Below are 26,401 nucleotides of genomic sequence, written 5' to 3' on the forward strand. Positions count from 1 at the left end.
TGTGGTGGAAATTGGGTTTTGAATGAGTAGATTACAGAGAGAGGCTCACAAGCGCTGGGCGCTACCTCAGTATTGAAAGAGAAACAAAAAAGGGTACAATATAGAATTAAAGCTTCATCTAAGGCTGATACTCAGTTATGGGAGGAAATTCCCAAAAAGTATTGTTGAGTATGATGCCGTGAATATTAGAGGTCTCCAGCTGTTTTGGGCAGACTGGAGTCGTTGGAATTAAAATGATCATTGGAAGCAGGCACCCACAAGACAAAATACAGATTTTTCTGACTATAGGGTTGTGATAAATGAAGAGTCACAAACTTCAGAGATTTAGGAAAGTTTGTGGAGTATGACCCGGGGATTGGAAATGGAGAATTGTGTTGGGAATCGTGGCTGCAGTTGGGACTTTTCTCAGCACATGTCTGAGAGGTGGGTGGAATGATGTCTGGACCTCATGTGAAGGCTGTTCTTTGGTCTTGAACGCCGTCATGTCCTTCCAGACCTCTATCGCCGAGTGCTTGACCTACCTCGATAACGGCGTTGTGTTTGTCGGGTCTCGCCTTGGTGACTCCCAGCTTGTGAAGGTGAGGAGGCGTTTTCCTCCTTCTGGTTTCTTTCTTTGCGGTCTTCACTACGTCTTCAAGTTTTTCCTGTGGTTAGTGCCTCTCAGGATGTCTTCAGTTCATCCATAGCCCTACTATCTGCCTTTCTACTTGGTTGATTTAGCATCCTACCCTGACTAGCTCTTTGTCCTAAGTGCTCATTCAGCAAGTGTGCCAGGCAAGGTCCTAGGTGCTGTGGATACAATGACGAACAAGACCCAGCTTTTACCTTCAAAGAGGTCATGATCTAATGTACTTGATCCCTCTAGAATAGGAGAATTTGGATCTTCTCTACAGAAAATGCATGCAAATATGTTACATGAATTTCCACCTGCTTCTCTGAAATCCATCCGTGGGATGCCAGATTAGCGATCCCTGGGTGGTTAGTGGGTCGCCTGTAGAAAACCCGTGTTCCTTAGAAGTCCCCTTCTAGAAGGATCCAGTAGGGCACAGGAAGGGCAGCTCTAGTAAGGGTGAGTTTCTTTTTGATGATAACTATCTCTTTCGCATGGGTGTGGACCATTCCAGGACTAACATTGTTCTCTCTTTTTTAGCTCAATGTTGACAGCAATGAGCAGGGCTCCTATGTCGTGGCCATGGAAACCTTTACCAATTTGGGACCCATTGTGGACATGTGCGTGGTGGACCTGGAAAGGCAGGGGCAGGGACAGGTAAGGGGGTCGTTCTGGAAAGGGGTAGTTGGTCTGCCAGCTCAGACTGTGTCCTCCTGGGTTTGCTTATCTAGAATGGGGAGTGTGCACTGCAGATAACTTTTAAGAGTCTCACTCCCTAATTCCAATGATGCGAGGATAACCCATTTATTGAGTGCCTATCTTGGTCTGCCAGGCACTTTATAAACAGTATTGATAATCACACAAGCACCGTGTTCGACAAGGTTCTTGGCCATTTTCGAACTGAGGAAACTGAAGGCCAGGAAGGATTAAGTAACTTGTCTACTGTCCCGTAACTCCTAAAAGGCAGGTGTGTCTGCCTCCATGTCCTGTGCTCTTTCTAGTACACAAAGTTCTCAGGGTGGTAGCAGACTTGCTAGGAGGAGTGGTAGGAGCTTTTTGCTTTTTGGACTAAGATGTCCTGTCTGCTCGGTAAATTTCAGAAACCTTGGAGATGAACCCCTGCTATGTTTGCATCCTCAAACCTAGCTCCACAACGAGGGGTCCTTGGACTTAGGTATAGCTTGTTTACTTTCGGGGCATTAGTCTCCTTGCCCCAGTCTCTGGAGGGGTTATTTAGAAACCTTTTGTCTACTTGCAGCTGGTCACTTGCTCTGGGGCTTTCAAGGAAGGTTCCTTGCGGATCATCCGGAATGGAATTGGAATCCACGAGCATGCTAGCATTGACTTACCAGGCATCAAAGGTAGCCTTTCGGTGGTATAGGATTCAGATCTGATTTGAGTGACTTTGGCCGTTGGCCTCATGTGTCATAAAGACCCCTGGGTGGGATCTAGAGGAAGGCACATCAAATGAAGAGTAAAAAAAAGTCATAATGACAAGTGGTAGAAGCAAAAACATATTTCAAATTTCCAAAGTAAAGAATATTATTGACCAAAATGGATAATGGAGTAGAAGAAATGGGTGAGGAAGAGATTACAAATTAAGTTCAATGCTGTTTACATGAGGGAGCTGTAGAATCCCTAAAGAAAGGAGACTGAGACTATCATAGAAGGTGAATGTGTAAAATAACTAGCAGAACAAAAAATACAGGTCTTCCCAAATTCCAGGGGAACTGTAATAATCAAAAAAGTCAAAGGAATTCGACAGCGTGGAAGACTTTGACAGCATCTAAACAGTAAACATAACCTAGAGTAATGGGACAGAACCGATCTCAAACATCCGTGTGAGTATCTGTAGCTGATCTGTCAGACAGCGGGTAACAGCACATGTACATGGGCTGAACTCGCCCGTGACAAGGGAAAGATTGGACCATAAGGCAAAATCAGTTTGAGGTAGTGTATGGGAGGCATATCTACAGAAAAGTAATTCAGAGTATTTTAAGAAGTAAGATAAAAACAGATTATAAAGAAGTAAAGGTTTAGGAAGTAGCAAGAGATCATAAACTGCAAAACCCAAGAGAATAAACTGAAAAAGTACTATAGACAGTAAAAATTCACTAAGCTAGGATATAAAATTAATGTACTAAAATCAGTAGTTTTCTTTTCTTTCTTTCTTTTTTTTTTTTTTTTTGTCTTTTTGCTATTTCTTGGGCCGCTCCCGTGGCATATGGAGGTTCCCAGGCTAGGGGTCTAATTGGAGCTGTAGCCACCGGCCTACGCCAGAGCCACAGCAACGCGGGATCCGAGCCGTGTCTGCAACCTACACCACAGCTCACAGCAATGCCGGATCGTTAACCCTCTGAGCAAGGGCAAGGACCGAACCCGCAACCTCATGGTTCCTAGTCGGATTCGTTAACCACTGTGCCACGACAGGAACTCCAAAATCAGTAGTTTTCATGTAAAAACACAGTCAATTAGAAGATGTAGTAGAAGTAAAAAGGCAGTTTACAATAGCAGTAAAAAGATAAAATACCAAGAAATAAATTTAACAAGGACCGTGCAAAATTTATACAGGGAAAACTTTGAAATACTCTTGAAGGATCAAAGGGATATAGATTGTCAGATGAAAAAGACATGCCAAGGTCTTATATAATACATCAGTGTTACAAAGCTTTCTTCTCTTTGATTTTTGTAGTTAATGTATCTCAATAAAAATACCCTTTTTTTTTTTTTTTTTTTTTTTTTGCCTTTTTTAAGGCTGTACCCGAGGCATGTGGAAGTTCCCAGGCTAGGGGTTGAACTGGAGCTGTAGCAGTGACAGATCCAAGCTGTGTCTGGGACCTACACCACAGCTCAGGGCAACGCCAGATCCTTAACCTACTGAGTGAGGCCAGGGATTGAACCTGCGTCTTCACGGATACTAGTCAGATTCCCTTCTGCTGAACGATGACAGGAACTCCATCCATAGGTTTTTTTGCTCCCCCCCCCAATTTTAATGATTTTTTTTTCCCCCTCATAATATCTGATTTACAGTGTTCTGTCAATTTTCTACTGTACAGCAAGCAAGGTGACCCAGTCATACATACATATATACATTCTTTTTTCTCACACTATCATGCTCCGTCATAAGTAAGTAGAGGTTTTTTTCCCTTGACCTGGATAAGTTCAAGTCAATGGGAAACAGAAGAAACAAGAAAGCTGGGAAACTTTAAAAAGAGCAGTGAGACAGGTCTACCAGATATTAAAACATACCATTGCTTTTTTTTTTAGGGTCGCACTCATGGCATAGGGAAGTTCTCAGACGGGGTTGAATCAGAGCTACAGCTGCTGGCCTATACCACAGCCACAGCAACGAAGGGTCCGAGCCTCATCTTCGACCTGCACCACAGCTCATGGCAACACCAGATCCCAGACCCACTGAGCAAGGCCAGGGATCGAACGTGCATCCTCATGGATCCTAGTTGGGTTCACTACTGCTGAGCCACAATGGGAACTCCTAAAACATACTATGAAACCTTAGTAGTTAAAGAGTGGTTTTGGTGCATGAATAGGCAAGAGTTGCATGAGCAGATTCAAATGTCCAGTAACAAACACAATTAAATGTGAGACTTTGGTGTGTGATAGTGGTAGTGTCTCAGCGCAGCAAGGTAAAGATGATTTTTTACAATAATGGTGTTGGGATAACTGGAGACATTTGGGAGAAGATAAGTTTGGATCCACACTGCACAATGTGTACGTTACTAGAATCTAAATGGACCAAAGACTAAATGTAAAAAATGAAGGCATTCAAAAGCTAAGAGAAAAAGTTGATGAATTCTTTTTTTTTAAATAAGTTTAAAAATTATTTTTATTTTATTTTTTTGTCTTTTCTAGAGCCTCACCTGCGGCATATAGAGGTTTCCTGGCTAGGGGTCTTAATTGGAGCTATAGCCGCTGGCCTATACCAGAGCCACAGCAATGCCAGATCCTTAACCCACTGAGTGAGGCCAGGGATCGAAGCTGAAACCTCAGGTTCTTAGTCAGATTCGTTAACCACTGAGCCACAACAGGAACTCCAAAAATTATTTTATTTTATTGCTTTTTTAGGGCTGCACCTGTAGCAGGTGGAAGCTCCCAGGCTAGGGTTCAAATCAGAGCTGCAGCTGCAGGCCTACTCCATAGCCACAGCAACTTGGGATCTGAAGCCACATCTGTGACCTACACCACGGCTCATGACAATTTCAGATCCTTAACCAAATTATCAAGGTGAGATTGAACCTGCATCCTTATGGATATTAGTTGGGTTCTTAAGCCTCTAAACCACAACAGGAACTCCTGGTGAATTCCTTTTTTTTTTTTTTTTTTTTTTTGTCTTTTCTAGGGCCACTCCCGCAGCATATGGAGGTTCCCAGGCTAGGGGTCTAATTGGAGCTGTAGCCAAGGCCTACGCCAGAGCCACAGCAACGCGGGATCCGAACTGTGTCTGCAACCTACACCACAGCTCAGGGCAACGCTTGATCCTTAACCCACTGAGCAAGGCCAAGGATCGAATCAGCAACCTCATGGTTCCTAGTCAGATTCGTTAACCACTACGCCACAATGGGAACTCCGTGAATTCCTTTTTGCTTTTGGAGTAGAGAAAGTCTTGCAAATTATGACTCAAAGTGCAGAAGCCTAAAAGAAAGATCGTTTAGATCCAGTATCAGAATAAAACACTTCACATGACAAAAAAAAAAAAAAAAAAAAAAAAAATTGTAAGTTAAGTTAGAAGAAATAACAAATTGGATAAAAACATTTGCAGTTCATCTTATAGACAATGGCGTAATCTCACTAATTTGTTAAAAGAATATCTGGGAAGATCATCAGATTTCCTCCCCTCAGTTTGTTCCCATAAATGGACAGCTAACAAAGCCTAACTTAGAAATGCAAATCAAAACAAAATAGTGACACCAAATGACAACACATTGTGTTAGTGAGCCTGTGAGGAAATAAGCATGCTCATTTGGCAGTACCTATTAAAACTACAGCTGCTTTGAGTGATTTACCCAGCAACCCCAATTCACATGTGTAACATGACGTAAAGACAAGATTATTCGTTGTGCCACTGTATGTTATGGCAAAATACCGAAAAAGTGTCCATTGGTGGGCGTTTACTAATAAACTGGTACATCCACACAATTAAATACTGTGCAGATGTCAAAAACAAGGAACTGTTCTGTTCTGATAAGGGCTCAGGCATATGTTAGATGAAAAACAAGGTGCAGGAGTTCCTGCTGTGGCACAGCAGAATCTTTGGAGCGCTGGGGCACAGGTTTGATCCTGGGCCCGTAATAGTGGGTTCAGGACCTGGCGTTGCCGCAGCTGTGGCATAAGTTGCACCTGCAGCTGGGAGCTGATCTCTAGCCGGCAAACTCCATATGCTGCCGATCAGCCAAAAAAGAAAAATTAAATTAAAAAATAAAACAAGGTGCACACAGTTTGTGAAAGGCTGTTTTATATGTTTATATTGGCTTGTGGTACAGTGTTTACCTATTTCCTTAAATTAAAAATAATTGGTAAAATGCGGCACAGATGATTGTATCTACAACACAGAAACAGATCACAGACAAGGAGGGCAGACTCGTGGTTCCCAGTGGGGAGTGGGGAGGGAATGGGATGGGTGGGCAGTTTGGGGTTTGGGTTTTAATGGGAAAAAAAAAAACTGACTGGAATAGAAATTGCACTGGGATCAGCAGTGTCTTGGGAGCCCTGGCACGAAGGTTCGATCCTCAAACTTGCATGGTGGGTTAAGGATCCATCCAGGATTGGCGCAGCTGCAGCTTAGGTCGCAGCTTCGGCTTGGCTCTGATCCCTGGCCTGGGAACTCTCCACATGTCACTGGGCAGTCAAAAAAGAAAAAGAAAAAAAAAGATAAACAAGAAAGGGTTATTACTTATTTTGAGGGTAGGTTGGAGGGAGGGATGTAGGGGTGAGGCTTCTGTGTTAAATATTTTAAAAATAATCTTTGACTTTGAGTCATGGAAATGTACTATCCCCTCCAAAATCAGTGAAAAACTAAAATTATCAGGTTCAAACAGTTTTTAAAATATCTTAACTTCTTCCAAGTCTTAAAGCCGGGGAGGAAGAGAGTGGATATTTCGGTTCGGGATGACTTTGAATTTCTCACTCTTCCCACGGGGTTAGGCTGCTCTTTCCTTAGACTGTGAGCCGAGTGTGTTGGTCGGTACCGTTTATCTTACTCCTTGATCTTTGTTCTAGGCCTGTGGCCACTTCGGTCTGATCCTAACCGGGAGACGGATGACACTCTGGTGCTCTCTTTTGTGGGCCAGACAAGGTAAGATGAGTCTGGCGCCAGCTCCGGGTACTCGTGTGAAGGGTTGCAGGGTGGGGCAGCTGGCCTGGCTGACCCCGGCCTTCGGTTCTGCTGCAGAGTTCTCATGCTAAACGGAGAGGAAGTGGAAGAAACAGAACTCATGGGTTTCGTGGACGATCAGCAGACTTTCTTCTGTGGCAACGTGGCTCATCAGCAGCTTATCCAGGTAGTAACTGAGAAAAGGGCAGGCCCCGTTTACTTGAATTTGACCTAGAGCGCCGTACGGAATGTTATTGGATTTAAAAGTCAGTTGTTACGGCTATAAAAGTAATGTTAAAAGGCGAGGGAAAAAACCAGAGATGACTTGACTGCCCATTACTGAGAGCCACTTAACTCTTTTAACTTTGGAGTTATTCCTTTTAGCTCGAATTTTCTTTATACAAATGTGTATGACTGGCGCTTTGTATCTGAGGGTTTCACATACATGGATTCAACCAACTGCGGATCAAAAATAGTTTGGGGGGTGGACTCTAGAAAGTTCAAAAAGCAAAAGTTTTATTTGGTGCAGAGCAGCAGCCGTTTACATATCATTTCCATTGTGTTTACAGTTCCTTATATCACATTTGCATTGTATTAAGTATTATAAGTAATTTAGAGGGGATTTGAAATACCCTTAAGGTTGTGAGGAGGTTATACACAAATACTGCTTTTTTTTTTTTTTTTTTTTTTTTTTTTCTGGCCACCCCGAGGCACATAGAGTTCCTGGGCCAGGGATCAGATCTGAACCTGGGACTGAACCTGCTTCCTGATGCTGCAGAAACGCTGCTGATGCCATTGCACCGCAGAGGGAACTCTAGTACTGCTCCGTTTTATATAAGGGACTTGAGCATTTGCAGATTTTGGTATCTGCTGAGGGTCCTAAGAATCAGTTCCCTACAGATTCTGAGGAATGTCTGTATACTGTATTTATTCAAATTTTCTTTTATAGATGGGGTTGTTTTATTTATATATATATACATGTTTTTTATTTTGGTTGAGGGATACTATTATACCCTATTTCCTTTTTTGTGTGTTTCTTTTTAGAGCTGCACCTGCGGCATATGGAGGTCCCACGCTAGGGGTCGAATCAGAGCTACAGCTGCCAGCCTACACCACAGCCACAGCAACATCAGATCCAAGCTGCACCTGTGACCTACACCACAGCTCACAGCAACGCCAGATCCTTAACCCACTGAGTGAGGCCAGGAATCGAACCCGCAACCTCATGATTCCTAGTTGGGTTCGTTTCTGCTGCCCCAGGACAGGAACTCCCATATCCTGTTTTCTGAGACACATTTTCTCCCCATCGTTGTCATAGTAATATATACTTACTTGGAAAATATTGAAAAGCACAAAGAAGAAAAAATTAGTCATATGCCAACTATCCGTATATAACTTTTGGTGCACCTTCAACTGATTATTATAGTCAGAGCTCTCACTCTTTTCAGATCCTTAGTTTAAATCTGATAGGGGAATTAGAGAACCTCCTGGCACTTGTCAGCCATAGAGCCTCATTTCTCTGCACCTGCCAACGCCCAGCAGTCTTTTTTTAGTGTGACCATGATGTTTTTGGGTTTTCCCACACCCTCCTCACCTTTTGAGCTGTTCTCCACTCTGATGAGTCCCTGTTTGCCGGTGGCGGGTAAAGCTCTTGAGGGCCCGAGGATTGCTGAGCTGTCTCCACTGTCCTCCCGGTCTTCCTTTTAGCCAGCAGGCAGTAGTGGATCTGGTAGAAACCAGAGGGAAGTTTCTGTCAGTTTGTGGAGCAAATGTGGGAAGCGGCCAGATACTGCCTCATTCATTGCTTTGTCAGTGTTTTCTATTATTATAGGGCCTTTAAGGAGGAACTCAGTTTTGATAAGTAAGGTATATTGCTACATAGCAGCATTAACCTACTTTTTGTCTTATTTCAGTGGCAAAATGTATAAAACATTTTAATACAATTTTGTAACCTTTACTGAAGAATTTATATAATTTTAATGGCTCATCCATCATAAAGAACTTGGATATTTTAGAGATCTGATTTTGGGGTTGAGTAAAAAAGAGCTAGCTTGGTAGTCACAGAGTCTCCGTCCCCGTACCTTTCCACGGTGTGCAGTTTGTGTCACCCAAGCCTTACTCAGAATGAAACAGGTCTAGTTTTCTGGCCATAGGAATGTAAGCTGTAAGCTGCTTTAAGCCAGTCTTCAGGGCGTCAACTAGAAATGACATCGTCATGTCATTACTCATTGCAGAACTTTGGAAGAATGTATCTGTTGTAGAGGAAGGCGTCCATCGCTTATTCTTGGGGTTCCGCTAGGGCGGCAGTGTGTGCCATACAGATCCCCCCCGTACAGATCCCCCCCGTATAGATCCCCCGCCCCGTACAGATCCCTGCAGACGCTTGGAGGCACTGCTTTTCTTTCTCTAGATCACTTCAGCATCTGTGAGGTTGGTCTCTCAAGAACCCAAAGCTCTGGTCAGTGAATGGAAGGAGCCTCAGGGCAAGAATATCAGTGTGGCCTCCTGCAACAGCAACCAGGTGGTGGTGGCCGTGGGGAGGGCCCTCTACTACCTGCAGATCCATCCTCAGGAGCTCCGACAGATCAGGTGGGTGTCTCTCTCTGCTCTTTTCCCCCTCCCCTGTTCTCCGGGACTTCTTTGATCCTTGGATTCCTTCCTCTGCCATATTCTTCCTTGTTCAGCCACACAGAGATGGAGCATGAAGTGGCCTGCTTGGACATCACCCCACTGGGGGACAGCAATGGGCTGTCCCCGCTTTGTGCCATTGGCCTCTGGACAGACATCTCGGCCCGTATCTCGAAGCTGCCCTCATTTGAGCTGCTGCACAAAGAGATGCTGGGTGGAGGTATGTGTCTTTTAAGGACACCTGGGCTGGGATCAGAATCCGAATGTGGGACAAGACCTAATGTGCCTCTTTCCCCGCAGAGATCATTCCTCGTTCCATCCTGATGACCACCTTTGAGAGTAGCCACTACCTCCTTTGTGCCTTGGGAGATGGAGCGCTCTTCTACTTTGGGCTCAACATTGAGACAGGTGGGACTGGCACTTGGAGAGGGGGGCTTAGAAATAGCTGGAGTGTTGCAGAGCTCTCAGCCTCAGGGTGCTGCTCCTGAACCTTCAAAATCCGACTGTTTGTTCTGTTTCCTTTCCTTCCTCTCTGCTCCTGATGCCACTCTTTCTGTAGGCCTGTTGAGCGACCGTAAGAAGGTGACGCTGGGCACCCAGCCCACGGTGTTGAGGACGTTCCGGTCTCTCTCTACCACCAACGTCTTCGCTTGCTCTGACCGCCCCACTGTCATCTACAGCAGCAACCACAAACTGGTCTTCTCCAACGTCAACCTCAAGGAAGTGAACTACATGTGTCCCCTCAACTCAGATGGCTATCCTGATAGGTGAGCCCCTTTTTCTTTCCTCGGCAAGAGCCGGTGGTTGAGGGCGGCGTGATGTTTTCCCTTCCCCTCCATCCTCCTGTTGGGGAAGTCAGTGTATGGCTGAGATGGGACGTGTAGAGCGAGGCTTGCAGAGCTTGGCGACGCAGTGGAAACGCTTAGGAGGTCTTTCAATGTACAGATTATTTTTGATTCCTTCTTAGAGTCTGATGTAGAGGATTAAAGATGGGGCCCGAGAATTCTGTATTTTCCGAAAACCTCCCAGATGATTGAAATGATTAGTCAGGTTTCGGAAGCTCTGACTTTGAGGTCATGACGTGGTATTTAAAGTGCGGTCCGTCATGGGCAGCCACAGTACTGGCTGGGACTCATTAGAAATGTAAATCCTTAGGCCTTACCGCTGGACGCACTGAATCAGAAACTCCAGGGGTGGGCCCGCAGTCTAGTTTAATAAGCCCTCTAGCGATTCTGATGCCAGGGTGGCTTGAAAGTTTGAGAATCACTGGTCTGTATTCCTTCTAATGCTGCGCTCTAGCATTAAATAATGGCTGCTAAAAATCTCAGCTTAGGCCCAAATCTGGGGGTGGGACCAGGCATGTTCCCTAGGAATGCTTTAGTGTAGAGTCTAGTTGAGAACCACTGCCCTGGAGTAAGCCAGTGTAATTCTGCCTTGTTTTTCTTCCCCTTATGGAGTTGCCTCGTAGAATCCTTTCCTTCCTTGGGTCTCCTCACTCTAAACCCAGAACCTTCTTTCCAGCCTGGCACTGGCCAACAATAGCACCCTCACCATCGGCACCATCGATGAGATCCAGAAGCTGCACATCCGCACGGTTCCCCTCTATGAATCTCCCAGGTGAGGGCAGGGGAGGGGCGCTGCAGGGGCGGGGCGTGGTCTCTGAGTTGGTGCCAAGCGCTTCAGACTTTTGCTGAGAGGCCCTGTTGTTCCACACTGTTCTCTAGGAAGATCTGCTATCAGGAGGTGTCCCAGTGCTTCGGGGTCCTTTCCAGCCGTATCGAAGTCCAGGACACAAGTGGGGGCACGACTGCCCTGAGGCCCAGTGCCAGCACCCAGGTGAGGCCAGGGGGCAAAGAAGGATGGCGTGAGAGCAGGCAGGGCAGACTGTTCTGCCCAAGGTCAGGGAGGAGGTCGTTTTAGCTTTGCAGGCTGTGTGATCTCAGTCACAACTCCTCAGTTCTGCTCTTAGAGAAGCGGCCATGGACGGTGGGTTGGCATAGCTGGATTCCAGGAGAAGACAGGCAGTGAGCTGCATTTGGCCCCCTCCTTAGAGGGCTGAGAAGAACTTTAACAAGCATGGCAGTCAGTGGTTTTGCTACTTGGTAGCCTTGCAGGATGAAAATTCCTTTTCCTTGCCATCCAGTTTGGGTACTTTGTGTAGAGTGTGCATGACAGCATAGGGTAACAGGTAAGAGCGTGGGGAGTGGAGTCAGAACTGGCTTCAAAGTTGATTGCTAGCTGTGTGACCTTGGGTAAGTCTAAACTTTAATTTTCTCGTCTGCAAAAGGATAATACTAGGACAAACTAAAGCCACACATCATAGACTCAGTGGAGACGTTAGATCATTTTATTCCATGTGTTCTCTGCCTTTCCTGCTGCCAAACATCCGTGGTGTGGCTTCTTCCCTTAAACCAGCTAGAAGGTCTTTACGTTTTTCTTTTTATTTGAAGTGCTTTCTTATTGTTCCCATCAAGAGAGGTGGAAGTGAGTCACTTTATTAGATCTCCTGAGTTTTTTGTTAGCTTTCTTGATTGATGTAGCATCGCTGTTTTAGTGCTCTTTAATCACCCTTAGTTGGACTGCTGTGTCAATTCCGTATGGAGTTTGGATCCTTGTCCTTGGTCCCTGTATCCTCTCTGAAGCCCTCTGTTCTTTCGGCTCATGCAAGAGGCCAGCCGTACGATCTCCTTCCGACTCAGCCTCTGTTCCCTGATCCTGTCTGACACTCACACAGCTGCTCCCAGCACCCATGCTGCTTTTGAGAGGGGTGATGTGTATTCTCTCTGTTCTCAGGCCCTGTCCAGCAGCGTCAGCTCCAGCAAGCTGTTCTCCAGCAGCACAGCCCCTCACGAGACCTCCTTTGGAGAAGAGGTGGAGGTGCATAACCTCCTTATCATTGACCAGCACACCTTTGAAGGTGCAAATGAGCTCTTTCTATCATTTTGTACCTACATTCTCCTGAAACTAGGCTCTTCTGGGCTCTGATTTATTCCAGAATTTGATAGACACTGGCAGACCATCCTAGGAGGAGAAGGAAAGGGTGGGGCCCCTTGGAGTTGCCATGAGTCCAGAGCGCTGGGCCTCCTCGTGTCAGAATAGGCTGCAGAGGAGGCAGGGTAGCAGGCAGCACATGCCTCCTGTACTCTGCTTTGGGCTGAGCTGTGGGCCTCGCAGAAGTGCAGAAGCCTGTGTGTGTGCGCGTGCGCGTGCCTCTCGGCAGCCAGTCAGCTCTCTACTGCTTTCTTTCTAGTTCTTCATGCCCACCAGTTTCTACAGAACGAGTATGCCCTCAGCCTGGTCTCCTGCAAGCTGGGCAAAGACCCCAACACGTACTTCATCGTGGGCACGGCCATGGTGTATCCCGAAGAGGCGGAGCCCAAGCAGGGTCGGATTGTGGTCTTTCAGTATTCAGATGGTAAGTGGACGCGGCCTTCGGCTTTTGAGGGATTTGAAACTGGGAAAGTAAGCGGACTGCTTTGGGTTGCCGCCTCAGTTAAGCAGAAGAACTTGGCTTAATTGCTGTGAGATGAGGTCTAAGATATTTCTCTTAAGCTCTTGACGGTCTGATTGAGTTTTGGCGTATGCGAGCAGAGGCACAAGTAAAATCTAGCACGTGTTTCTTCCTCTTTTTACTCTTTGAAAGGAGGCAAAGGGGATGAGGTGAGCTGTGGATAAGAACCGGTGACCAGAATGTGAGTTAGGGATCCCGTCAGGCATCCTGGGTGTGTTTCCCACTTGGCTGCTCGAGCCCTTAGGTCCTCTTCCGAGCCTCCGAGCCTGGTGCTCGTTTCTCGTCTTCGCTCATCCCCGCGCCCAAGATGCTCCTGAAGACCAGCTCTCGGCCGGTCCCGAGCTCCCAGACCGGATGGCTGAGGCGGAGGGTGGTCTCCATCCTGAGAGGGCGATCGGAGGCTCGGGCTGGGGCAGATCCCCGGCCGTGTCAGGAGGCACTGCACATGCTGTTGGGGCTTGTACTTCTGGTGGTGGAGAACCCCGGTCCTGCTGACTCTGTTTTCTGCTTTCAGATGAGTGGTTTGGGGGGCAGGAATTTAGAGCCAGAGGGGAATCAGGGGATTCTTTTGATTAATTTTAAATGTGGACTTGGGAGTTCCTGTGTGGCTCAGTGGGTTAAGGATCCAGCATTGTCACTGCAGTGGCTCCGGTTGCTGCTGTGGCGCGGGTTTGATCCCTGGCTGGGAACTCCTGCGAGCTGCAGTAGAGGCCAAAAAAAAAAAAAAAACAGTGGGCTCATAAAGGAGACTCAGTATCTTTTTTCCCCCAGGAAAACTACAGACGGTGGCTGAAAAGGAGGTGAAAGGGGCCGTGTACTCGATGGTGGAATTTAACGGGAAGCTCTTAGCCAGCATCAACAGCACGGTGAGGCCCCTCCCACTGGTGTCATGCCTAAGGCTTCCCCCATTGTCCATAGACACGTTTCCCAGTGCTGCACATGTATCAGATTGTAAGGATAACAGTAGTGAGTATGGAGGATGGAGCTGGGAATGTGGGAGCTGGGGCTGGACCAGACATTAGACTTGCTTGTGTGAAACCCCATGATGTCATGTCAAGTGCTGTGGGGATGGAGGGAGGGGTAAGAGCTATGGCCCTGCCCTCAGAATGTGTGGTGGCATGAGAATATCTCATCCGTATGGGACAGAGTGAGCCCAACAGTGCTATCCTGAGTACATCCCTGAAATAGTAGCCCTGTGAAATAGTCCACTTTCTTGTGGCAGGACCCCACCTCCTCCCTTGCAGAAAGTTAAAAAAAAAATTTCAGGTCAAATAAATTTGGGAACTGCTATATCCTGTGTCCTCCTCCTGGAGCGTAACAGTGCATTATAGCACATTGAAGTTTTAAGAAGATCAGGAGTAAAGAAGCATCGGAGTTCCCCCTGTAGCTCAGGAACTGGGGCCAGAGACCACATGTATGTTTCTTATGTTGCAGTGGGGAAGCCAGAGCTTTGGTTTTGCAAATGCTCAGTTTCAGTAGTCGTCTTGTGGAGATGTCAGGCAGGTGGCTGGATGAGAGGGGCATGGCTTCCAGCAGGAGGAAGCAGGAGACCCCAGCGTGGCGGTTAGTCAGTGGCTTGTGAAGCTGGAAGTCTGGATGAGCTCACCTGAGATCCCCTGTCTGCTGAGGGTGGGCAGAGGAGAGAGCTGGAGACTGAGCCCTGAAGTCTTCCAGCCTTTCACAGTTGGGGTCGGAAGGACGATCTAGCCAGAGAGGAGGTAACTAGTGAAGGAGAAGAGGAAGCCAGGGAGAAAAGTGTTCTGGAAGCTGTAGCGAGAACATGTTTCAAGGAAAGGCTGTTGGTGGGTCAGGTAACATAAGGATTGGGAGTTGGCCATTGGTTTAGCCCCTTAGGTTGAGTGCTGGGCATGGAAACCTGGTCCAAGAGGGTTCAACAAGGACTAGGAGGCGAAGACAGCTCGTATTTGAACGCCTTTTCCAGGTTTTGCAGTAATGGAGGAGAGAGAAGACAGGAATGGGGTAACTCCAGGGAGGGTGAGGACAAGAGAGGTTTTTAATGTTTTGAGTTAGGAAATACTGCTGCACGTCCCCAGCTGCTGGTGGTGGTCCGTTGCAGAACGGTTATTGGAGCTGCATTTTGAGTTAGCCGCAGGGGCTCCAGGGCACGGCATTGGCCTCAGATGGTGGCAGGAGGTGGAAATCCTCCGTTGGCTGTGTCCATCTTCTGCGAAGGAGCTGAGAGAAAGATGGAAGAAGAGGTTTTGGAGTTTGAGTAGTGAAGGAGGTACAACCATTTCAGGACCCAAAGAGTGTCGGACTAGGAAATGCACAGTTTCTGAGAAGTACAAGAGCCCACTTCCAGTGAGTGGTCTTGAATGTAAAAGAGACCAGTCATCCCAGTTAGTTGTTTTTCCTCAGCTTGGAGATGAAGATAAGAATTTCACCAGTTTCTGGAGTTCCCGTCATGGCGCAGTGGTTAATGAATCCGACTAGGAACCATGAGGTTGCGGGTTTGGTCTCTGCCTTGCTCAGTGGGTTGGGGATCCGGTGTTGCTGTGAGCTGTGGTGTAGATTGCAGACGCGGCTCGGATCCCACATTGCTGTGGCTCTGGCGTAGGCTGGCGGCTACAGCTCCGATTCAACCCCTAGCCTGGGAACCTCCATATGCCGCAGGAGCGGTCCAAGAAATGGCAAAAAGCAAAAAGAAAAAAAAAAAAGAATTTCACCAGTTTCTGGTTCATTGGATGAGTATGATCAAGGGGGCAAGGGAGGTGGGACTCTGCAAGATAGGAATTATGGTGTTGCGCTCTGGGCACTGAGAAATGACAAAACGGGGGGTATAAGCGTCTGGAGTTACTTTTAATGACAGACTCTAAGGGGTGACCATGGGAGTGGAGCAGATAGGTGGGGAAGCGGGGGTGAGAAAAGATAAGAGATGAGGGTATTGGAAGATCTTCTCTGAATATTAAAGTCGCCAAGAATTGGAGTTGCCATTGTGGCTCAGCAATAATGAACCTGACTAGTATCCATGAGGATGTAGGTTGATCCCTGGTGTCGCTCAGTGGGTTAAGGATCTGGTGTTGCTGTGAGTTATGGTGTAGGTCAAAGACGTGGCTTGGATCATGTGGCTGTGGTGTAAGCCGGCAGCTAAATGCAAATTCGACCCCTAGACTGGAACTTCCATATGCCACAGGTACAGCCCTAGAAAGCAAAATTAAATAAATAAATAAATAAAGTCACAAAGGATTACAGGAATGTTGTGTTGGGAGAGAGTGATGGGGTGGGGTGGCAATGGGTGACAGTGGTAGTGGTCTGGTGGAGTGAACTTCAAAACTGGAACGCTTAGGAGACAGGCAGGGTACATGAAAGGCTGTCCTCCCTCCAGTGCCGTGGTAAGAGGGACAGTGGGAGAGAAAAGAGCCAAGTCGAGAGGGCCATGTGTATGAAAGATCCAAGTTTCAGTTAGTATGACAAGGGACCAGTCCAGATTGCCCGTGACTGGTGACCGTATATTCCAGAGGGCCCAGTGAGCAGATGCGGACATTGGGAGGCATTGGGTGTAAAGTTGGATTATAAGATTTCCCTGCTACGTAATAGAAATATAGGAGCCACATGTGATTTTTTTTTTTTCCTGTCTTTTGTCTTTTTAGGGCCGCACCCACGGCATATGGAGGTTCCCAGGCTAGGGGTCTAATCGGAGCTATAGCTGCCGGTCTACACCACAGCCGCAGCAATACCAGATCCAAGCCATGTCTTCCACCTACACCACAGCTCATGCAACACCGGATCCCTAACCCACTGAGCGAGGCCAAGGATCAAACCTGCAACCTCATGGTTCCTAGTCAGATTCATTTCTGCTGTACCACAGCAGGAACTCCCCACATGTGAATTTTAAACTTTAGTAGTCAATGTTTACAAGTAAAAAGCAGGTGAAATCAGTTTTAGCAATGTGTTCTATTTATCTCATTAGAACCAAAATATTACTTCAACGTGTCATCAGTATAAAAAAAATTCAGTGAGATATTTTACCTTTTTTTCCATACCAAGACTTCCAAACGTGGTGGGTATTTTACCCTTACAGCACATCTCGGGTTGGGCTAGCCACAATTCAGGTGTTGGTAGCCATGTGTGGCTGGTGGCTGCCACATTGGACAGTGCGGGGACTCTTGGGTTGAGAGTGATGGTCTCGGATTTTGGTGGTGTCTCACCTTGGTCTTGACTATCTCCAGGCGGGGAGAGGCTGGGAGGGTGGGGAGGGAGGTGTGGGGTGTGTTTCTGGCTCTCAGCCCCTTCTCACTCCACTCTTGGAGTGTGGGGGCCCAGCCAGGCTGTCTTACCCCAAATTGAGGCGTCCCAGGCCCCCTTGACCCCACCGATGGAAGTGTGGTAGCCGTTGTAATTATTACGAGTGACTCTCAGAGGCACACCTATGGAGCCAGGGTTCTTTGGACACACCTGGAGAAATCACGGCTTAATGTTTTCTGCCCAGGAGTTTCCGTATGTGCAGGGGCCATGGGTGGGGCTGCCTGGATCTGGGCTGTGCGGTGCCAAATATCTGCTCATCTGTCTGCTCATTGTCAAGCACCTGTATTCTTTTGGAGATGTGGTTGTAACTGAAGAAACACTGCAGTGGAGAAGGAAAAAAAGGGTATTTTTTTTTCCCCCTCTCGGTGGAGGGGAGGCTGCAGATGCCAGTCCTTTAGAGCCCTTTAGTTTCTGTTAGACTTTCCCATTCTATATTCTTTGTTTATCAGGTTCCCATCAAAGGTGCCGGGGATGTGTGAGTTTCGAGAAGGGTTCAGAAAGGCAGTTCGTTGGGAGGTGATCATGTGTGTCCTGATGAGGAAATTGGAGATGGACCGTCTCTTTATCCAAAGGGAACCTTTGTATCATTAGTTTCATGTGTTCACTCTGTCTTCATCTTTCATAAATGTCTAATATGGAAATAAAAACTGGTCATCCAAGTGCCACCCAAAGCATTTCACGTGCGTTGCCCTTTGGTAAATGGGGCTGCAGATGGAGGATGGAGGGGGGTTTGGAGAAACAGTCATTCCGAGAGGACCCGGGCTCCCGGGATTGAGCGAAGCGCGATGCCCGTCCCAGGTGCGGCTCTACGAGTGGACGACGGAGAAGGAGCTCCGCACCGAGTGCAATCACTACAACAACATCATGGCCTCTACCTGAAGACCAAGGGCGACTTCATCCTGGTGGGCGACCTCATGCGCTCCGTGCTGCTGCTGGCCTACAAGCCCATGGAGGGCAACTTCGAAGAGGTATCGGGGCGGGGGCGGGGCGCCCACTGAAGCTGCGGCCCCTGCAGGTATCTCTCCGCCGGTGAGGGATGTTCAAGCCTGGTGGGGGCGGAAATGTCGTCCTGGGGCATAGGTTCTGCATCTATGAAGTAGTTTTGGAGGACCCCCCCCGCCCCTGCTTGAGCTCTGACTAGGCTCCATTTCTGGGCATTTCAACCAGATGGGCCGGGTTGGCCGAGAAGGGGGCAGGATCTCTCTAGAGAGGCGGTGGTTGAACACAGGGTGGGGCGGCTCTCGGCCAGGCGCCAGCACCGGCTTCCATGCAGACTTTCTGGGGGTCTCTCCTCTTGTGCCTTGTCTGTTGTAAGATTGCTCGAGACTTTAACCCCAACTGGATGAGTGCTGTGGAGATCTTGGATGATGACAATTTCCTGGGGGCCGAAAATGCCTTTAACTTGTTCGTGTGTCAGAAGGATAGGTGAGGGACTGGCGGTGGGAGCGCTGGGGGCTGGGGCCCCGGGTCTGCCGAGCTCGAGGACGGTGGTTCTGTCTCGGGCTCAGGTGCTCCTCTTCACAGAGGCCAGGGTTTCCATGAGGGAATCGGGCTGCGGAGATGAGCCTCTGCCGCCCGGCTTCTCCGCTCTGGAGTGGGTGGTGGGCTCACCAGGGAACCTGGCCTCCGTGCTCTGTCCTTGTCGGGGGGTGGGGAGGGGGCAGGAAGTCGGGGTGGTGAGTTTCTCTTGCACCGCCTTTCAGCGCCGCCACCACCGACGAGGAGCGGCAGCACCTCCAGGAGGTGGGGCTCTTCCACCTGGGTGAATTCGTCAACGTCTTTTGCCATGGCTCGCTGGTCATGCAGAATCTGGGCGAGACCTCCACCCCCACACAGGGCTCGGTGCTCTTCGGCACGGTCAACGGCATGATTGGTAAGCAGGAGCCCTGGGGCTGAGCTCCCACACAGGCCTCCTTCCTGGGATCACCGTCCCCACGGTGAGAGGCAGGCGAGAGCAGGGCATCGGGCTGCTGCCCCGGCCGCCCTTGGTGGGCAGTGCTCGCTGTGGGCTCTGGGGCACTCTGCAGCTCCTGCTCCCTTTGCTTCTTCAGGCCTGGTGACGTCACTCTCAGAGAGCTGGTACAACCTCTTGTTGGACATGCAGAATCGACTCAATAAAGTCATCAAAAGCGTGGGCAAGATTGAGCACTCCTTATATCCTTCCCAGGGGCGCCCCGCCCCAGGAAGCCTGCGCTGGCGGGACGGAGAACTACACTCCCCGAAGCAGCCTCTGGAAAAACTGCCGTCTCTTGAGGAAATGTCTAGATGAGGTTTCTGTGGGCAACAGCCTTTTTAAAAAGTTTTTCTTAGGGAAGATTTCAAATGCACAATAGTGGAGAGAACAGTATAATGAATCCCCATGTACTTAGCACCCAGCTTGACTGGTTCTTCTTGAAAACGTACATTCATGCTCCTGAAACGTGGGCTTCCTCTGGCCTTCCTGAAGTTGCATGTCGAACCTAAGTTTAGATCACAACTCAGGGACATCCTTTCAGAGATCCTGTTGTGGGCAGCAGTGTCTGAGGCCCCTTACTAGAGAGGCTGGCAGAAGAACGAGGGGGAAAGTGAAGAAGCTGCCAGCTCTGGAAGCCCAAGGATCAGCCCCCCAGGACACCCAAGATCCAAGTACCACTGGAAGTGTGTTTACTATGGGAGAGCTAAGGGGACCTTGGGAGCGGAGGCAGGAGGGGTTCCTGTCTGCGAGGCTGGTTGGGCTCTGATGCACGGCAGTACAGCCCAACTCAGCCACAGAGGAGGTGGGCCGATGGGTTGATTTCATTTTTTTTTTTTTTTTTTTTTTGATAACCAGCAGGACTTCTGGCACATTTCTTGTCTCACTGAGCCTCAGTTTGTCCATGAAAGTCAAGGCTAGACCTAGAAGAGTGGTTCTTCCCAGGCAAGCATCCAGTTCACCTGGAGGACTTGTGAGAAAAACATCTATATGTGTCCAGGCTCTGAACTAAAAGCTGTATCTGTAGTTTTTTTCTTCAATCTGTATTTTTAAAAATGTTATTTTGAAGATTACTCCAGTTGAGAACTATTGGATAAAGTAGTAATTTTACAGGTCTTTGAAATTCCAAAAGTGTCCCAAAAAGCAGTGTGATTTTTTGTTGGAACTATTGTTTTCTATTCTCATCCTGAAGATTTTTTTTTAATTTTTAAATTGTGTTTTATTTTTTCGACCACACCCATGGCATGCACAAGGCCAGGGATCGAACCCCTGGCCGCAGCAGTGACCTGAGCCACTGCAGCAGTGATGATGCCGGATCCTTAACCCGCTGGGCCACCAGGGAGCTTCCCTGATGATGACTTTCGATTGTGGTCTTGTGCAGAGGAGGGGATGACTCAGAGTAAGGATGTTTATTCTTTCCAAACGATTGGCACGTTCCTTAACTCGCCTGTCCACCTGGAGATCCTTTCATACGGAACGAAAGACTGAACCGGCCACAGGCTTCATTGATGGAGACTTGATTGAGAGTTTCCTGGATATCAGCCGACCCAAGATGCAGGAGGTTGTGGCCAACCTACAGGTGAGCTGTGCTGTGTTCAGCCCTGGGCCAGATACACAAGTTGGTAGCAGGGCAGGCACGCCGGGAGACCTCCCGGGCCTCTCCTCTCTGGTTCCCACGTGCCAGCAGCCCTTCTAAGTTCTCTCCTGCCCATGTGGGAAAGTGGAGTCCAAGGGCAAGGAGACGTAGCTGAGGCTTGCGGGTCCCCCCGCCAGGCATCGAGTGCTGTAACTTTAGCAGCGAGGGCACATTCAGCCACATCTGGGATCTCAGAAAGGGGGCGGGGAAGAGAAGTTTCCAGTGCTGGAGTTTGGGGTATTGCTCACTGGCAATGGTGCCTTTGGGGGCCACCCTGGGGGAGCAGGAGGTACACACCAGGTGGCGGCCTCCGGGCAGCTTTGCTGTCAGCAGACCTTGCTGACCTGTACCCGCAAGGAGTTCCGATGATGGGTCCTTCCTCCCGGCCATGGCAGTGGTGGAGTGGGGGCGCCTCCCTCGTGGTGGGTGTCCCCTTCCCCAGGGGAGGGAGAGCACCCTCTCGGCCCCCCTCACGCCCCCACCCTCCTTTCCTCGTTGCAGTACGACGATGGCAGCGGAATGAAGCGAGAGGCCACCGCAGATGACCTGATCAAGGTCGTGGAGGAGTTGACTCGGATCCATTAGCCCCGGGCAGGGCTCCCCTTTCCCAGACCCTCTCTGACGGCTTTGCCCTCCTGCTCTCCTCCTCCTCCCCCGCCATTGTCTTCTTGGCCGCGGGAAACCTTTCCCTGAGCCAGCTGCCCGCAAGCCACAGCCTACCTGTGTGGAAACGGGGATTTTGTAGAACTAAAACCAGTTCACTGGAGACCTGGGAAAGGGCTGAAGGTGAAATATTTTCTCCCTGGATTTTTACCAGTCTCACATGATTCCAGCCATCACCTGGGGCCACCAAGCCTTGATTGGTGTAGCCCCGGCTGTCCTCCTTCTGGGGGCACTCTTGCAGCTCTTTGGCTGAAAGGAAGCTCTGTGTGTGTGTCTCCCACACTCGTGCATTGTCCTCTACTATCTTTTTATTTAGGATGGGGCTGTGGGGAGGTTGTGGGAGGGGGGGAAGGGGAGGGGCCCGTTGTCTTTGAAGTGAGAGCTTCCTGTGCTTTCTTCTGCTGCCTCTGAGAGCTCTGGGGCTGGAGGCCTGACCACCAGGCCGTGGGCTTCCCGAGTGTAAAACCTGCGATGGTGGATGATCACCAAGCCACAGCCTTTCTGTCTCTGGGGAGCTGCCTTCTTCAGAGGGAAGGAGGTGGGGGGACGTGAATTGGTGGTTAGTTTCTGAGTTTTACCAAATAAAGTAGAGTCTAAGACGAAAGATCCATTCGTTCCTGCTTTTCTTCCCTCGCCTGGCTCTCCACCATCCCCAAGACTGTGCCCAGTTTCCTGCAAGCTCGATATTCCCTCCTTCACGGCTGCTGTAGCAGCCCCTTGTCCTTGGTGCTGGAACGTTGCTCTCAAGGAGTAACATCTGTACCTCCTTTGCCATGCGATGGCTCTTGGCGGTATCCCAAGGATGATGGGTGTCAGGTTTGTGAAATTCAGAGGCGTGGTCTTTGGTTGCCCTTGACTCCGTAGTCACTGTTTGATTCCCAGTTGCCTCTGTTAGTAACGTGCCTTGCCTGGGGGTGGCTTGGGCTGCCTTTCCTGACGTCATTTTACAGCCAGATGTGTGTGCAGCATTCAGCCAACAACCCCCCCCAGCTAACCCCCCAGGCACTGCTCCTCGTGCACCTCCCAGTTTCCTGTTGCCACATGCCCTTTGGATTCTGATCATATTTCCTTTGGTTTAATTGAGTAAACCTTTGATGCCTTAGGTTTGAAAATACAGGAGCAGGGCACATTTGGGGTTCACCCCCCTGTCCAGCGAACAGAGCCTGTCTTCTTCCAGCTCAGTGGGTCAGAGTGTCTGGGCCCACATTTCCAATGATCCAGGGGGAATAAAGGCTGCTCTGTCCCAACACTGGAGCAGGGTTGATCCCAGGCATATTGCTGGCTCCTTTAAGACCAGCCTTTGATACAGTGTCAGGAAAATTGTGGTTTCAAGTTCAAACTGTGGCTTTGAGAGATTCCAGCTTAAAAGGAAAAGAGCAAGGAAGCATCTCTGCTTTGGGGGTCTTCTGGAGTAAGTTTCCTTCCCTGGAGGCATTCCTTGTTTCATCACAGTTCTTTTCTCCTTCCTCTCCTGGGGTTTCTGAGGGTGGGGATAAGGGTCTTAAGGGAAGAAGTAATCATCTCTCAAAAACCACAGTTTGAACTTGAAATTCAACACTGTGATTTGAATTCTTCAAGTCATGGTTTGAGTTGAAAAGGCCTGCCCCCATGCCAGAGACCAGCTTCGATGAGGCAGACGTGAGCAACGGTCTCCAGATTGTGATTATTTAAAAAATTTAATCCTAGATTTGAGGATTGACGAGAAGGTGCCCAGGTCAGAAAGACAGAATGTGTTGGGATCATTCTGGTGTGTTTCAGTGGTCTGACCTGCAGCCATGGAGACCTGCTACCTTAAGGCGAAGGTTATTACCAGTGGCTTCAGTCTTGACTCTGGAAACTGGAGTCCTTGCTGTTTTTTGTTTCCTATGATCTTGGGTATATTCACTCCGGATTGAATCCCAGCAATCCTTTGGAAACTGCCATTCTGCTGCCACACTCCCACCTCCTCTCTTAAAACCATTAATCACCTCTCCCGGGGTGAAAGGTTGCCTTTGGAGCTCTGCTACAGCCAGCTGGAATGGCTCCTTTCCATGAAGGCGCTGATGAGCTAGCCTCACTCCAGGCCTCCGCACGAATGGACCTTTGGGAGAAGAATAGAAACACTGACTCATCACATGACCATTTGGAAGGGTCACAAGCCAGAGGCCTTCTTTCTATAGCCAACAACAACTTGAATCCTCCGCCCTTGGTGGAGGGTCCCTTTTGTTACTGAGAAGCCACAAGCCACGGAGGAGGACACTGAGAAATTGTAAGCTCAAACTAGTCTTTTTTTTTTTGCTTTTTAGGGCCACACCCGTAGCACATGGAAGTTCCCAGGCTAGGGGTCAAATTGGAGCTACGACTGCGGCCCACACCACAGCTCACGGCAACGCCAGATCCTTAACCCACTGAGCAAGGCCAGGGGTCAAACCCGCAACCCCGTGGTTCCTCGTTGGATTCGTTTCTGCTGCTCCACGACAGGAACTCCCTCAAACTAGTCCTTGAAGATGAAGGATGTGAAGTGAGTGACTCTCAGGGTCCAAACTTTGAGGAGCCAAACCAAAAGACAGGAAAAAGAGAAAACAGCAAACATCAAACTAAAGAAGCAAACTGATATGAGGAGCAAGGTGAATGCCATAAGGTCAAAGGAAACAAATGTTAGGGGCTAGATTTAGAAAGTTGTGTCTTTCAAAGTTCCCGGGTGGGAATTTACTGTCTTCTATGTCTTGAGCTCCTCCTGAGGGTGGGTGAGGATTCTCCTGAAGCACAAAGTTGCATCTCGAGCTGCCCACTGAGCAATGTGGGGAAAAGCCTGTCAGACTCCAGGGGTGAGATGGAGGGGGCAGGGCAACATAAAGTCGAATTCGGGATGGAGGTCGCTGAGGTGTGCTGGAGTGTAGGAGAAGATGGCACGAGGCTGGCAGGTGTGCGGAAGGAAACTCGTTCTGTGTAAATGTATTGAGAATTTCGGGATCGCTTCTCAGGGCCAGGAAGGAGGAGGGCCTATGTGAGTGGTGGGTCCAGGCAGTGATGATAAAGGCAAGCGGTGTGACAGATTTAACGGGCTCGAGTCAAAAAGAAGGACTTTCTGTTTATCCCTAGTGAATAATTCAGGGCTAAATTTCTGACTGTGAACACTGCAGGTGGCCATGGAAGCACTCTGTAAATAACAGGAAGGCAGCCTGAGTGGAAGATGGGAAAAAGTGCACCTTTCAATGCTTTGAGATAAAAGGAAAAGATGCCTTAAGATTCTGAGGGTCCTGGAGTTCCCGTCGTGGCGCAGTGGTTAACGAATCCGACTATGAACCATGAGGTTGCGGGTTCGGTCCCTGCCCTTGCTCAGTGGGTTAAGGATCTGGTGCTGCTGTGAGCTGTAGTGTAGGTCACAGACATGGCTCAGATCCCACGTTGCTGTGGCTCTGGCGTAGGCTGGCAGCTACAGCTCTGATCCGACCCCTCGCCTGGGAACCTCCATATGCCGAGGGAGCGGCCCAAGAAATAGCAAAAAGACAAAAAAAAAAAAAAAAAAATTCTGAGGGTCCTTCGGACTCAGCATGGACATACATATGGAAGTAGCATTCATCTTATGATATAGGATATTTCGACAACTTACTTCCTAAGAGTTTGTTGCCTAGATGGGTCTAACGAGGTGAGATAACATGTCTAAATTCGAACATCTGCAAAAACTCAACCATATGGGTTCAGGTGAGGAAATCGATCTAGCAGCTTGTAGTTAGTAACAACATAAAAACATGAAAACAAAAAACACCAGAGACTCTCTCCTTTCCTGTAAATGTAAGCTTAGGAACTGACAGCATCATGGGGTTGCCAAAAAAGCCAAGTAATATTAGGCTGTGTTAATAGAAGCATGGTGTCTGGGAGGAAGCGAGAGAGAGTCCAGACCACTGCTGGCACGCCACGTTTATTTGTGGCCACCAGTGTTAAGGACCTTGGTGACAGGCTGAGGTGGTCAGTGGGAAGGCTGCTGTAGGGGTAGAACCAAGGGAACTGGGTTATTTAGCTGGGAAGGAAAAGCACTTCCTCACACTTCCTAATGGGGTTATTAAAAATTGGATTGGGCTGCCTTTTTTTTGTTTGTTTGTTTGTGTTTTTTTTTTGTTTTATTTATTTATTTATTTTATTTATTTATTTTTTTGTCTTTTTTTTGCTATTTCTTTGGGCCGCTCCCGCGGCATATGGAGGTTCCCAGGCTAGGGGTCGAATTGGAGCTGTAGCCTCTGGCCTACGCCAGAGCCACAGCAACGTGGGATCCGAGCCGCATCTGCGACCTACACCACAGCTCATGGCAACGCAGGATCCTTAACCCACTGAGCAAGGGCAGGGACCGAACCCGCAACCTCATAGTTCCTAGTCGGATTCGTTAACCACTGCGCCACGATGGGAACTCCGTGGGCTGCCTTTTGACAGGTAGTGAGATCTTCATCCCAGGAAGTGTTTAAGCAGAAGCTCGACTGACTGGGTCTGGGTGGCTAAGGAGGGTTCCTGCACAGAGCGGAGGGTAGAATTTGGTTCTCTTTTCAGCTTTCTCCCAGGTGGGTGATCCCGATTTTCATCCACCACCTGCTCACCACTTCCCTGCCTGTGGTCTCTGACTGTGGCCTGGGGCAGCTGCAGAAGGGGATAAAGAGGAGTCTGTAGGTTCGAGACCGGCTAGTGCCCTCTGACCAGGGAGCAAGTGGACCCACTGACCTGGGCACCCAGGGTGAGGGTGCAGACCTGCTGGCATTGCTGGGAGCACGCCTAGAAGTGCCCAGCAGCGAGACGATTCAGCCTCCCACCTCCTTGCACCACACGGGCATCTCGGGCTC

The 26,401-nt window shown here is 48.8% G+C and overlaps 1 protein-coding gene and 1 long non-coding RNA gene across 2 annotated transcripts in view; one reads left to right on the forward strand and one right to left on the reverse strand.

The window, feature by feature from the left end:
• The window catches only part of DDB1 (damage specific DNA binding protein 1), a 30,049-nt gene extending 7,852 nt beyond the window's left edge, over positions 1-22,197 (forward strand). Inside the window, 21 exon segments of the mRNA XM_003122651.6 lie at positions 495-578; positions 1,151-1,267; positions 1,869-1,971; positions 6,845-6,920; positions 7,017-7,125; positions 9,349-9,527; positions 9,623-9,786; positions 9,867-9,974; positions 10,126-10,333; positions 11,088-11,183; positions 11,291-11,402; positions 12,360-12,483; positions 12,817-12,981; positions 13,849-13,943; positions 18,142-18,208; positions 18,211-18,311; positions 18,659-18,768; positions 19,047-19,216; positions 19,395-19,497; positions 20,750-20,873; positions 21,432-22,197. Coding sequence (XP_003122699.2) covers positions 495-578; positions 1,151-1,267; positions 1,869-1,971; positions 6,845-6,920; positions 7,017-7,125; positions 9,349-9,527; positions 9,623-9,786; positions 9,867-9,974; positions 10,126-10,333; positions 11,088-11,183; positions 11,291-11,402; positions 12,360-12,483; positions 12,817-12,981; positions 13,849-13,943; positions 18,142-18,208; positions 18,211-18,311; positions 18,659-18,768; positions 19,047-19,216; positions 19,395-19,497; positions 20,750-20,873; positions 21,432-21,515 — 2,499 coding nt within the window. The 3' untranslated portion in view covers positions 21,516-22,197.
• On the reverse strand, positions 22,102-26,364 carry LOC110259248. Its single transcript, XR_002341473.1, has 2 exons — positions 26,283-26,364; positions 22,102-23,673 (listed from the first exon to the last, which is right to left on the reverse strand). It is a non-coding gene; the product is annotated as an uncharacterized LOC110259248 (long non-coding RNA).

Source organism: Sus scrofa, chromosome 2 (assembly GCF_000003025.6).
Source record: "Sus scrofa isolate TJ Tabasco breed Duroc chromosome 2, Sscrofa11.1, whole genome shotgun sequence".
Classification (NCBI taxonomy): domain Eukaryota; kingdom Metazoa; phylum Chordata; class Mammalia; order Artiodactyla; family Suidae; genus Sus; species Sus scrofa.